The sequence below is a fragment of the Aspergillus ibericus genome, assembly GCF_003184845.1.
Source record: "Aspergillus ibericus CBS 121593 unplaced genomic scaffold BO80scaffold_8, whole genome shotgun sequence".
Classification (NCBI taxonomy): Eukaryota; Fungi; Ascomycota; class Eurotiomycetes; order Eurotiales; family Aspergillaceae; genus Aspergillus; species Aspergillus ibericus.
The window spans coordinates 495,209-508,478 of NW_020292106.1; the positions used below are offsets into that span (position 1 = coordinate 495,209).

Sequence of the window (13,270 nt, forward strand, 5' to 3'; positions counted from 1 at the left end):
TGCTGATTGGCCGGGGGGGGAGGGCGATCGGGGAAAAGACGGCGGGCGAATGAATGGCCGGGATGGATTCAGGGTTGAAACAGGATCTTCAGGAATGTCTGATGTCGGTTACCTGGGAAGTGTTCAAGGGGCATGGGAGGAGGAGGGGATCATCTGGATGGATCGTGTGTGTCGTCAACGAGGCAAGGAGGGAGGAATGAGCCGACCGGAGTTCGCTTGTCCAGGTCCTCCGTTGACTGACTTTTGGATCTTTCATCCTCCGTACTTCCACTTCCACTTCCTGCAACGCCTGGTGGATCCACCACCACCAAGGAAGTTGGAACTAAGGAAGGCCACGCAGTCGGTGCCCAAGTGGGCTGGACTGGTCATCTTGATTTTTGGGAGAAATCCACTTGAGACTTGAGAGGCCTGGACCCTGGCCCAGTGATTGGCTGCCATGCACGTCAACTGCAGTTTGACCTGGCAGTCAAGTGACGCTCACTGCCCGCTGCTGCTTTTTATTGCTTCGCTTCTCTCCATCCCTCCCCGGCTGGCTCATTTCAGGCTTCCCTTTCACACAGTCCAGGTTGTGGTCGTGATTGCCGTGCACTAGATCGCCAGGAGCGATCGGGATACAAAGTACTATTACTACTGACTCCGTCCGGCAGGTATACTTCCTACCCGAACCGGTCAATTGAGACATCCTGTCTCGCTTTAATTTCAACCAACGTGCAGGAAACATGCGGATAACACCGTTGCCCTGCTACAATTGATCAACACCCCCCCCCCCCCCCCCCGGTGGTGGTGTCAACATAATCCCCAAAACAATCCTCTTGTGCTCAATGCAACTACCCATCATACCCCGGCGGTCTTCTTCCTCATTCAACCTCTTCGGCTGGTTCTCAGGTACCACTTTCCACCTTCTGTTTCGAGCATCAGTCAATCGGGTTCGGGGATGCCTGGCGTGGCGATAACCATGGACGTCTGGTCCTCCGGCCATGGATCTCTACACCCCCAAGCCGCCATGAACTCAATTTCGACATCATCAATTCCTCCCGGTCTGGACCCTGACCCTCTGCAGTTATCAGCCACGAGTCCGGCCATATGCCAGGCAGCATACCCGGGAACGCTGTCACTCCACAACTATCGCAAACAACTCTCCGACGCCGATCCCTTCATCCTCGAGAGCCAGGAGGGAAAGATTCTGAGACGAAAGAACGCTGCATTGCATCTCAACCAAAACCCAATGTATCCGCTTCACTCCGCTCATCCCTTCTCGGTGTCTTCGATGGCATCGAGCCCTCCCCCGCTCTCGCCATCGTACTCTCCAAGCGCTATGAGTGAGCAGGGCCCAGAGAGTCTTCATGGATTTGTTTGTGAGTGATCCCAATTGCACCGGTAAACGTTCCCGAATTGATTAGCGGGCTGATTGCGGTTCCAGTGTCTCCGAATGTAGAAATGCATTCCTTGGACAGTCCGATATACTCCAAACAAAACCCACACAGACTATTAGTAAGTGAACCCAGCAAGTGAATGCATCTCTTTTCCTAACAGATGTGTTTAGGACACATTTCGTGATCGATTGGAGAAATACCCAGATTCGAACCCCGACCAGGATGGCTCTCTCCATAGGCACACCAGAACCCGCTCAGATTCCATGCTGTTGAACATGAAGAAACGAACTGCAACCGTGATCGACCATGGCACTTCGTTTGAGATTATCAACCCGCATGAATCGCTCAACTTCGCTCGAATAGTCTCATTCATCGAGGATGTCGACACCTATTCATCCCGAGGCTCGACCGGCAATCACCGAGAATCTTATATAGAAATGGCCAATGATGCACTTGTCATCCCGGAATACGAACATCGGCAGAGCCTTGCACCGATAGACCCAGCTCCGGAGCAAGACGAAAAGCAAGTCCACGACGAGCTTGTCGGCGATGCTCCGCACCAGCCTATGCCATCCATCTCAGAGCGCCTCGAAACCAACGACTCTGACGACATGGAATCAAGATACTCGCGGTCCCCACGGCACACCAAACACCGGCCACCGCCCCTGCGACCAAGAGCCTGGACCGACGAGAGCGACCTGGGGGAACCCGGTTCACCTATCTGCGATGACGCGGTTTATCCATCACCCATGTCATTCCAACGTCCATCCACATCCCCCTTCCCGATCGAACACCAACCATCACCCGTTCCACACCCAGCAGCATACTATGATATGAATCTTTGGCAAGGAGCCTCCCGCTTCCAAGACGGACATGGCCTGCCTCATCCTCTGTACTCGAACCCACCATCGCCCTACGCAAGTCCACTGTCATTCCCCGCACAACATGAGGCCCCCAAACTCCACATCCATCACAACATCTCCAAGCGATCTCTCGAGAATCGCAAGAAAAACAACAAGGCGAAAGCCGGTCCACTGAACCCTTTCAAGCGATTATACAGCCTGTTTCGGAAGAAACGGCGATAATCGTTCCAATCACGCACCCACCAATCTTCGCTCCTTACCTTCGGCCCCTCACCGCTTCTTCCTTTCTTTTCTCTACTAGCCATTGGCACTCTCCCTTCTACACCCCACTATCCCACTTTCTTTACCCCCGTCTGCTGCTTACAGTACCTGCCTTATCGTCTGCATGTGCATATGCACCTTGGGTACATGCAGACATGCAGTAATGATTGCCCGATTCACTGACTGATTGATTACCTCATGAGCCACTTATCCCCCACCTATCTATCTATGCATGTCTACAGGTTCTGCTGTTGTCCGACGTCCTTTGACAGGAACCCCACGGACTTACTTTCTTTGTCGATATTGCATCCGGGTTATGTTGCAAATAGATCTTCCTTCTTCATTGCTGTTACCCCCCTCGCATATTCTGCTATGCTATGCTATGCTGTACTACCTATGGTTACCACTACTACCAAAATTGAAACACAAAACAGGCTGAAACCATACCTGAACAAATCGCTTAGTTTATCCTCAGAACTCCGCTAAGAAATGAATATTTACATCGGTGTCAAGCTGACTGCACAGAATATAACGAACACGAAACCCAAACGGAAAGACAACGTAGGACAAACAGTAACACTAACCGGTTACACAATCTGGGTATCTTTCTTTCAACATGCACAAAGCCGAACCCGGAAAGATGATAGGTGAACGAATCAAATCCGAAACAATACCAAGAGATACAACGAAAGATACATGATCGAAAAGAGAAGAGATAATAAGTAAAAGTCTTGATAAGAAAAAGGTATTTCAAAGAAAAAAAAGGAAAAAATAAGGTGATAGATAGAAGAGTTAGGAAGGTAATAAGATATAGTTTGAGAGGGGTGGAGAGGATTACTCCTCCGGCCCCTGTTCCACCATCGACGCTAGCGCCGCACTCACAAGGCTCTTGCGTCTCAGGCCCTGCTCACCCTTCTTGTGCATATCACGCGTCGAGCTGTGGTAGCTCTTTTCGATGCGATGCGACGAAAGTGCACTGACGCTGCTCTTCCGTCGGGTCCGGGCCTCCGACGCAGATGTATCCGAGGCTTGGTTGCGAAATCGGTTGCGTGAAAGAGTCAAGGCGCGGCGCCGTGGCGAGGACTGCGGTGGCAAAGAGCTGGGGTGGCAGTCGTCTTCACAGATGGAATCCCTGCACATGGCTGATCGCATGACCTCGTCATCAGACACGAGGGCACGGCGGATGGACTCGACGTCAGATTGGTTGCACTGCAGCCGGGAGATTTGTTGCCGTTGAGCGCGGACACTCCAAGCGTCTGGGCCCCCAGGTCCCGGGGCAGCGCTGAGATCCATATTGTCGGCCGGAAAGTCGGCCGGAGCGGAGGTCGGGCTCAGGAATGGCGAATATGACTGGGGAGAAAGTGACCCCGAGGTCAAGGACTCATCATCGTGGTCGGTGTCTGGGGGTGTCAGGACATAACCGGGGAACTTGCTCGAGATGCCCAAATCCGACGGGGTCGGGGACGCAGGCCGATCAAAGCGTCCCTCATCGGATTGGATCCCATTTTGATTCTGAAGGGTATGCTCGTGGAGTTTCCTCGTCAGCGTGCTGATGGAAAGCCGCTTGTGGTCGTAGGCGGAGAGGGGCACGGAGGTAGGCGGCTGAGCGGAGCGGAAGTATGATGAGCGTGAGCGAGGTGCAGACCGAGGAAATCGCTGTGAACGAGGCGATGGACAGCGCGAGGACATGGGGGAAATGAGAGCACTGTCACTGTCCACCATAAGGCGGTCATCGCCTTCGAGCGCCAGCCGCGAGGGTCTGGTGGACGACGGCGACGAGAAGGAAAAGTCCTCGAACATGATGACTGGTTTGGACAGGAGTATTGAGATTGAGGCCTGTTTATCTGGACCGGGTGGGTGGAATGGAGACGATGGTCAACGGATAAGTTATCTGGACATAAGGGGCAGGACTATGAGGGTCGGGGAGCGTGTTCCTGGCTCAATATAAGGTGAAATCCCAGTGGCCAATTCCCGTGGAGGGTGAAGAGAGAGGGGGGTTTCTGTTTTGTAGCCCGAGGGTTAGAGTGAAAAAAATTAAAAATAAAAAATAGTAAAAAGAGGGTAAGAAGGAACGGATTAGGCGCGTAAAGCAACGGGCGAACCTTGGGATGGATTGGAGGGACGCCGTGGGGAAGCCCAGGGAATCAATCAACGGCAACGGTTGGGGTGGACCGGAAAAGGAGAAAGGAGAGAGAGGACGCTGGCTGGGTCATATCGGAGCAGTAAAGGAGACGGTGATGGTAATTGTGCAGGCCCCTTTTTCATTATTGCTTTTTCTCGCCATGGCCAGGACGAGCCAGCTGGATAACCGTGCACGTCTGGACTCTGGTCGACTGGCGACTTTGGAGAATCCCAGCGGAAACACCAGAAGCAAGAAAAAGAGGGGGAACTTCCAGAATCGAATCCAGAACCGAACGAACGACGGAGTCCGCCATCAACTTGCTAGCCTCATCAAGACTAGCGCGGCGGCTCCTCGGCGCTTTGTTTTTCCTCCGCCCCGGCCTCGCTCGCCTCTTTTCCTCTTCTCTCTTCCTCTCCTCCTCTCTTCGATCCTACTCCTCTTTCTTCCATCTCCTACATCTACATCCGGTGGTTGCTTCTTCCGTCGATGGACGTCAAGTCTCCCCAAACTCGTCCTGATTTCACCTTGATCAGTGACTGTGGCTGACACATGAAATGGCTCCCCGAGCCAAAGAATGGCAACCCAGGCCGGTCCGGACTCGCCAGTCGCCACATCCACCCGCCCACCCGCCTAATCCTGGATATGGCCTAGGGCCTCCCGGTTGCATTCCGCAGACCCGTCCAGCGTGTCTCAGACTCTCCGGCCTTCTCGCCACCCACTCGGTTTAACTTTCCATCTACTCGGCATATCACATTGATCCTGCCTAGGAGTACATGCCAACTCTATCTAATCGACATCGGCCAACTAGTCGCCGTTGTGCCTTGCCCGTCACCAACGTTAATACCTACACTTAGCTTCGCAATCCTGACATTGATGACGCCGTGCCATGGTAGTGAGCACGACCGTTGTCTCAATTGGCTGTTCGTTTACCTCTTACGACACTGCAATTTCTCTTCTTATGTCATGCCGTAGTTAGTCAATGTATGCCGACTTCTACTAAAATGGCTGGGCTTACAGCTCGGCGTGGTCTGAAATAAACTCCGCGTGGTCTAACGCTAAATACGGAACAACTCTTTTCCATCTTAACCATGATGAGGTCTTTATTTTTCATAAAATGTGTATATTTTCAGTATACTGAAAATATGCACAAAATATGCACATTTTAATCCTAAGTTTAGAGTGTTTAAACCCTAAAAAAAACTCCCTTATAAAATACCCTAATAAATATCCTAAATACCCTAAAATCCCTAAATACCCTAAAAAAGTTCTGATATAGCTTATTATAGGCTCATCGTGGTCTAAAACTAAGATTCTTGACTATGATGAGCTTTTGCCAAGAACAGGTTCGGCGTGGTCTGAAATAGGCGGTAAGGTAACTGGCAGAATGTTAGACCATGCTCACCTTTTTTCAGACCACGATGAGCTGCGACCCGAAAATGGCTTCCGCAATCACTATATTATCCATCATCCAGGCCCTTGAACCCGGAGGACACTCGGGTCTTCCAATGGCATAATAATGTGGGAGTTCTTCTCGGACAAGTCAATTTTCATTACAGGAGGCACGGGCTTCCTGGGCACCGTATTGGTCTTGCGACTGGCCTTGCAGGCCCACCCGAAACGTGTATGCCTTCTTTGTCGGGGAGGCAAGAAGTAAAGGACCTTACCTAGCCCCATTAAGTTCGATCTCCCTGCTAATCTTGTTAGTCGGGCAATACAAAAATGGCGCGAAATTCTTCCAGAGCCGCTCGCAAACATGCTGCTCTCTGCCGGGTTCATCACGTATCTGGACGGCAATATCAAGCATCCGAGCCTAGGCCTAACAGACACCTCGCTTATAGCCCTTGAAAAAGAGACAGAGATCATCATTCACGCCGCCTCACCCATCAACCTCGTGGACCCGCTGGGCAAACTATCCCAAAGTATCATCGGCGCTACAGAACGGCTCGCCCACATAGCGTTAGAGTGTCCCCACTTACAACGCTTCGTCTACATTTCCACGGCCTTCGCGAACAGTCATCTGTACGCGGAATCGCGGGCCGTAGACATCCCGGTCCGAGAAGACCTATACCCGCTTTCTTCAGTCTCCACAGCCACATCATGGAAGGACGTCCAAATGCGTGGCTCCTCGGAGGAATACGAGGCGAAGAATTTCCCCTGGGCTTATGCCTATGCCAAGCATCTCTCGGAACGGGTTCTCGGCGAGGTCTTCGATAATGCGCAGACATCAGATAAACTGCTCATCATCCGGCCATCCATTTTCGGTCCCGCTCAGAGTTTTCCCTACCCCGGGTATAGTGTTCCGTCATCCACGCCATTGACGGCCCTGGCAGCCATGGTAGCGATCACACGTACACTCCGGTTCAAGGCTGCGACGCGGTCCCGTAACCCCGACATAGAAGCTACAGCGGACGAGGTCCCCGTGGATGTAGTTGTGGATCGGCTGCTGTTCCACCTCAGACATGGAAGCGCCGGCTACGTGCACGCGGTCAGCGGTGAACGAGGCAGATACACCATAGGAGAGCTCTGGGAGGAGGGGATGGCAATGCGTAAGCTTCCATGGAGACTTAAGCTCACCTGGTTAGACGTAGACTGGCATTCGCCTCGATTGCACTATATAGCTCGATTCTATGTGCTCTTTGGGTCGTCGTACAAATTTTCCGAGGACAGGACCATCGAGCTCTGGGATCGAGTTCCCGAGTCTGAGAGGCAGGGTCTAAATGTGTTCAGGGATTACAGCAAGGGTTTTGAGTTAAGCGCCAGGAAGGACGAGATGCGGCACTGCTTGCGGGCGCTTGCCAGTCACTTTGGATTCCCGAGTTGGGTTGCAAAACTTTGAGCATTGAATAGAGTATTAGGTACGTGTAACTGGAAAAAAGCAAACGGAAATCAAGGACCTGCGTAGATAAGTAGGAAACGATCACAAGTTTTTCTTGCCACCGTGCTGTGTCAACACCATGCCGGTTGCATACGACACCCTCACGTTCATCACTCTAGCGGCGAAGGATACCGTCAATCAGGTTCCCGACGGTAGAGAAAATACCGCTAATAGCGGACTTGTTATCGTCGTCTTTGTCAGGCTGGACTTCCTCCGTGCTAGTGTTGCTGTTGTTGCTGCCTTCATTGTTGAGATAGATGGCCGAGCCGCTGCCGGTGTTGCTGCTGCCATTGTTCGTGCCACTGCTGCTGCTGGAAACCGAGTCACCTGAGCTGCTGGGGCCGCCATCGTCCGCGCCATCGTTCGAAGAACCATCTGAAGAGTCTCTCTTAGCCACCATCTCATTGTCTTCGGCATCGCTCGCCTCAACAGCTGAATTATAGCTGGTGCTGGCGCAGCTCGACACACCGTTGCCAGCAACTGCAGACGAGATGTTAGAGCCTGTACCAGCACCGCCGCTTCCTATGGTAGTGCTGGCACTGCTTGTGACAGTGCCACTACCATTATCACTGGTGTTCTTACCGTTGCTACCGCTGCCGCTGCCGCCACTGCCATTGCCATTGCCAGAGCCTGAAGTTCCAGAGCCTCCGGAGCTACCGTTGCTACCGTTGCTGCCGCTGCCGTTGCTGGAGCCAGAGCCAGAGCCGGAGCCGGAGCCACTGGAACCACTGGAACCACCATTGTTACCGCTACTTCCGCTGCTGCCGTTGCTGCCGGAGCTTCCACTGGGGCTACCAGAACCGCTGTTGTTGCTGCCAGAGCCGTTATTGCCAGAAGTGCTGCCACCGCTGTCGCTGGAGCCGCCGTTGCTTCCACTGCCGGAGCCGCTAGAGCCATTGGAGCCACCGCTGCCACTGGAGCCGCCGTTGCTTCCGCTGCCGCTGCCGCTGCCGCTGCCGGAGCCACTGGAGCCACCGTTGTTGTCAAGGTCACTGCCACTGCCATTGTTATTGCTGGATCCCCCGGAGCCGCTGGAGCCGCTGGAGCCTCCAGAGCCGCCGTTGGAGCCGCTGCTGCCACTTCCACTACCATTGCCCCAGTCATTGTCGGAGTCACTGGAGCCGCCGTTGCTGCCACTGCCATTATCATCGCAATCATCATCGCCCTGGCCAGGTTCATCCCCTCCCATTGCCATTATCGCCCTTTTACGAGAGCAACCGCCGGTAGTCATGAGTCCGACGGATTGCTCATTCTGTGTTTGCCAGTAAGCACGGAATGGTCAGTTTACTGATGCAATGGATAAACTTACAGTTGCGGGAGCTCTGGCCTGCAATGCGACTGGGCTAGCCCCAACGGGGGACGTGACCATGGAGGCACTGAGGTACAGAGCCAGAGCCACAAGAGCCGCTCGACTAGGAGGCATTGCGATTAAAACTGACCGAACGAGTGGTAGCAGTAAACAAGTGTAGTGTGAACGAGAAGCTCCAGTAGGTAATCCGAAGTAAGTGATTTGATCTTGTCGAAGCTGAGCTGTAAGGTTTCACCTGGACAGGCTCCAAGTCCCTCAATTTATAGTTTTCGCTCGCAGGCACATTCATGGAGAAGCCAGGTGAAGACGACTAGGTTTCCCGAAACGTCATGGACAGGGCAGGTAAAGCAACGTTCCGGGGGCTCGTTGCAACACACCCATATGGGCACATTCCTTCTCGACATATAGATGCACTCTGGATCCGAATGGACATAGGGGCACATCACTCCATGAACTCGATGCGGCGCAAACCATGTTCGAGCCAGAGTCTGTGGGTGCATGTTACATGCTGCTGGATGAAGAGGACCCATGGTCAATCTACGGTTGTAGATCGAAATCAGGGCAGGCACGAGTCCGGGCTGATCTTGCACTGGGGCCCCAAGTTTGGACCCAGGCCGGAGAACGATACCCCGTGTGCCGGTTATCATTTCCGCAGGGAGAATGTAAGCTTTGATTGGAGGTGGTTGCACGCATTGAGGGAACAAGACGGTCACGGGTAGGTAGCATTCTTTCTGCGGTTTGTGTAACAAACACCGCCAATCAACTGCACCGATTGACCACAGAATGACTCGTCGTCTCAGTGCGCAATGATAGAATCGAGAAAGTCGTACAAGGTTGAGGGCTTGTGACTGGCTATATGCGAGCGTCATATACTGTAGTGAGGTGTTGCAGTGATATTCGCGTCGGGCTGTGGCAAAGGTCTGGTCCCGGCGTTGTCGCCTTGGGTTGCCTTGCCATCCGTTTCCTGTGATGGCTGATCTCCAGAGAATTCCTTGCTCCGTCGTTCATTCTGCTTTTGAAAGGCGATGGTTGCAGAATTCGACCTAGACCATTGGCTGTGATGGCATTCGAACCGCGAGGTTCATTGTGGATGGCTATTCAGAGATGAATGGGTGTGCTTCTTCGATCTCATAGTGCAGATGAACGACATCACTGGTCTCGCTGGTGCCATTACGGACTTGCTTCTCAGGCTGAGAAAAGCTGCAGAGATGGAAGAATGATGGAGCTACGGAGTACATAGGAGAGATAGATAGATTAGTGGCTCGGCGGTCGGGTCTCCGACACCGGGAGCCTCTTCCAAGTTCCCCGCATGGCATCCACGCGCGGCCCCTCTCTTCTCCCTTCCGCTATCTACGGACTCCGTACTTGCCACCTTCAAACACCACCACAAGTCTTGCATCTCAAGCATTAACAATGGCCTCCCTCCTCAAGAAACCATTGAAACTGGCCCTAGTCCAACTAGCCTCAGGTGCGTGTGACGGCCGACTCGCTCCGTTCCGAGCCCCTGCTGAGCAATGACAATCGACAGGCGCCGATAAGACATTGAACCTCGCGCATGCTCGTACTAAGGTCCTCGAGGCCGCTAAAGCTGGCGCCTCCCTCATCGTTCTGCCGGAGTGCTTCAACTCTCCCTACGGCACCCAGTTCTTCCCCAAGTACGCCGAGACCCTGCTCCCCTCGCCACCCACCCAGGAGCAGTCCCCCTCCTACCATGCGCTTTCGTCCATCGCCGCCGAAGCCAAGGCCTACCTGATCGGCGGAAGCATTCCTGAGCTCGAGCCGACCACGAAAAAATACTACAACACATCGCTGGTGTTCTCCCCCACTGGCGCTCTAATTGGAACGCACCGCAAGACCCACCTGTTCGACATCGATATTCCCGGAAAGATCACATTCAAGGAGAGCGAAGTGCTCTCTCCTGGTAACCAGCTGACGGTGGTGGACCTGCCGGATTACGGTAAGATCGGACTGGCCATCTGCTACGATATCCGCTTCCCGGAGGCGGGTATGATCGCGGCGCGGAAGGGCGCCTTCATGCTCGTCTACCCGGGTGCGTTCAACACCACCACGGGCCCCCTACACTGGTCGCTGTTGGCTCGTGCCCGCGCCGTCGACAACCAAGTGTATGTGGCCCTATGCAGTCCCGCCCGCGACATGAGTGCTACGTACCACGCCTATGGCCACAGCTTGATCGCGGACCCCAGCGCCAATGTGCTGGCCGAGACTGAGGAGAAGGAGGACATCATCTACGCGGAATTGGATAACGAGACGATCCAGAACACGAGGAAGGGAATCCCCATCTATACTCAGCGGCGATTCGATTTGTATCCGGATGTGAGTGCCGACAAGCAGTAGGCGCGACACCTCGCATTGAATAGAATGAAGTTGGCCGGAAGCCAGTCATAGACTAGCCTGTAACTAGACGACTTATGAGCATTGTCAGCCACCGGTATGATGTCCTCGTACAGTAGATAGATAGTGGTAGCGGTGCCTCAGGCGGATCCGCAGTTAGCTGCGGGCAACGCATCACGTGCGGAACTGACGGGCGAATCAACAGCCCGACAGGCGATAAGCGAGCCGCACTGGAAAACCCACCAGCAGCAAAAAAGACCATCTCGAAATCTCCTCAACCTTGACAGTCGACCACTGCAGCCAACGACAGCCGACACTTCTGTCCCTCATTCAGTGAGTGATCGCTTTCCAACCACCTGCTTGCAGATTGTCATTCTCACCCCGAGAATCACTCCCTAACACATTTTTCCCCCATTGCAGAAATGTCCGCCCCCGTCAAGACCGGCAAGAAGACCCGTTCGGCCATCGCCGACGTGGTGACTCGGGAGTACACCATCAACATGCACAAGAGAGTACGTTGAACACAGCCAATCCTGCATTGAGCATCAGCACAAAACCGATCGATTTCCGCGGAATTTCGAACATGGAGGCACTGGATGGAGAACATCAACAACAAGAACAACAACGTCAACACAAGGACAACGGAGCGCGCAAATCCTCATCCCTCCCACCTTCACCACCACCACCCCCCTTAACCCGGGGAAGGAAAATGGGAAGAGAAGACGGGACAGCGGACGAGCACCAGCGCTACCTGTCTGTTGAAAATGTGTGTGGAGGAACAATCAGGAACGATTGTTGTTGCAAAAAAAAAACAAAAAACACAAATCCCTTAAAGAAGAATTAGTTTGATGAAGTCCACCTCTATGGCCGCATTCTCGCAAGAAACCAGAAAAAAAATTTCCTACATCTACCAGATGGCATTCGGGCGGAAGACTAATATTCCTCTTTTTGGGTGTTGTAGATGCACGGTGTTTCCTTCAAGAAGCGTGCTCCTCGTGCTATCAAGGAGATCCGCGCCTTCGCTGAGCGTGCTATGGTGAGTTCATCCCCTCTTCCCTCCCTCCCTCTCTTTATCCATGTCACCTCCGGAGAGAGAGAAAACAAAAGAACAACCACTAATACAAGATGTTCTCCCCCAACAGGGCACCACCGACGTCCGTGTCGACCCCCAGCTCAACAAGAAGGTCTGGGAGGCCGGTGTCAAGGGTGTCCCTTACCGTCTCCGTGTCCGCATCTCCCGTAAGCGTAACGACGAGGAGAACGCCAAGGAGAAGCTCTACTCCTACGTCCAGGCTGTCAACGTCAAGGAGGTCAAGGGTCTCCACACTGCCGTTGTCGATGAGGAGTAAATGATTCCTTCATCCACATCAAAATCTATCTATTCCCAAATGAAATGAGTCTCCAAGCATATACGGATTCTTATCTATCTTTCTGTCGTTATGATAGTATGATTACTTCTTAGGATGGGATAGTAGGGCGAGGGAATCTTTTTCCGGACGGGATGAATGAATGGGTTCAGGTCGGGTTTTGCGGCCTGGCGGACATTTATCTTTTTTCCTCAATTAAAAAAAGTTTAAAGGATCTGCCCTCCTTGATGTGATGGGTGACGTTGTAGTAAATGGTATCATTTTTTCATATCCAGCATGAAATGGAAACCCAGACATACAGTATTAGTAACCAGAACGAACCCATGTATTATCTACCTAATGATACAAAAAGCTTTGTGAGAGTGAATTAAAGCCTTGACAGAGCCCATGAGGGGCAAAGGAACATGAAGAAAAAGACAATTCCATTTGCAAACCAGAATCTTCGAATCCCACTCGCTATGCTAGATGCGCCTGTTTTCTGGTTGGGCAGAGTGAACAACGACGCTACCGAAGATGCAGCTGCAGTAAGTTGCAAGATGCAAAAAAGAAAGAAAAAAAAGAAAATTTTACTTACACATGTTCTTGTGAAAAATCGGGGAAGGGGAACCGATGCGGGTTTTGGAAGGGGAAACGAACGAGACACCAATGTTCAAAGACCAGTCGCCGGTGGGTGTGAGTGGAATAGACAGGAAAAATCAGGATTTGCTTTGGCCCACGTAACCGTCTGGGTAGTATCATCCAGTCCCAG

General features: G+C 52.7%; 6 protein-coding genes across 6 annotated transcripts; 3 read left to right on the forward strand and 3 right to left on the reverse strand.

Annotated features, from left to right (window-relative positions):
• Window positions 1–434: 434 nt before the first annotated feature.
• Window positions 435–827, reverse strand: BO80DRAFT_272559 (uncharacterized protein). Its single transcript, XM_025714840.1, has one exon. It carries the CDS (start codon window positions 719–721, stop codon window positions 467–469), a length of 255 nt encoding a protein of 84 aa, XP_025578166.1. The 5' UTR covers window positions 722–827; the 3' UTR covers window positions 435–466.
• A 1-nt stretch (window position 828) lies between these two features.
• On the forward strand, window positions 829–2,577 carry BO80DRAFT_272551 (oxidoreductase, short-chain dehydrogenase/reductase family). Its single transcript, XM_025714839.1, has 3 exons — window positions 829–1,355; window positions 1,421–1,491; window positions 1,544–2,577. Exons 1-3 carry the CDS (start codon window positions 935–937, stop codon window positions 2,456–2,458), a joined length of 1,407 nt encoding a protein of 468 aa, XP_025578167.1. The 5' UTR covers window positions 829–934; the 3' UTR covers window positions 2,459–2,577.
• A 557-nt stretch (window positions 2,578–3,134) lies between these two features.
• Window positions 3,135–4,451, reverse strand: BO80DRAFT_272615 (uncharacterized protein). The gene has a single exon (XM_025714843.1). It carries the CDS (start codon window positions 4,295–4,297, stop codon window positions 3,332–3,334), a length of 966 nt encoding a protein of 321 aa, XP_025578168.1. The 5' UTR covers window positions 4,298–4,451; the 3' UTR covers window positions 3,135–3,331.
• A 1,587-nt stretch (window positions 4,452–6,038) lies between these two features.
• BO80DRAFT_376058 (male sterility domain-containing protein) lies at window positions 6,039–7,502 on the forward strand. The gene is made up of 2 exons (XM_025716643.1): window positions 6,039–6,269; window positions 6,324–7,502. Exons 1-2 carry the CDS (start codon window positions 6,136–6,138, stop codon window positions 7,453–7,455), a joined length of 1,266 nt encoding a protein of 421 aa, XP_025578169.1. The 5' UTR covers window positions 6,039–6,135; the 3' UTR covers window positions 7,456–7,502.
• A 30-nt stretch (window positions 7,503–7,532) lies between these two features.
• BO80DRAFT_272640 (uncharacterized protein) lies at window positions 7,533–9,024 on the reverse strand. The gene is made up of 3 exons (XM_025714844.1): window positions 8,804–9,024; window positions 8,077–8,746; window positions 7,533–7,869 (listed from the first exon to the last, which is right to left on the reverse strand). Exons 1-3 carry the CDS (start codon window positions 8,915–8,917, stop codon window positions 7,610–7,612), a joined length of 1,044 nt encoding a protein of 347 aa, XP_025578170.1. The 5' UTR covers window positions 8,918–9,024; the 3' UTR covers window positions 7,533–7,609.
• Window positions 9,025–10,146: 1,122 nt separating this feature from the next.
• On the forward strand, window positions 10,147–12,876 carry BO80DRAFT_376061 (carbon-nitrogen hydrolase). The gene is made up of 6 exons (XM_025716644.1): window positions 10,147–10,271; window positions 10,332–11,137; window positions 11,443–11,488; window positions 11,576–11,667; window positions 12,117–12,191; window positions 12,298–12,876. Exons 1-6 carry the CDS (start codon window positions 10,217–10,219, stop codon window positions 12,502–12,504), a joined length of 1,281 nt encoding a protein of 426 aa, XP_025578171.1. The 5' UTR covers window positions 10,147–10,216; the 3' UTR covers window positions 12,505–12,876.
• Window positions 12,877–13,270: the final 394 nt, after the last annotated feature.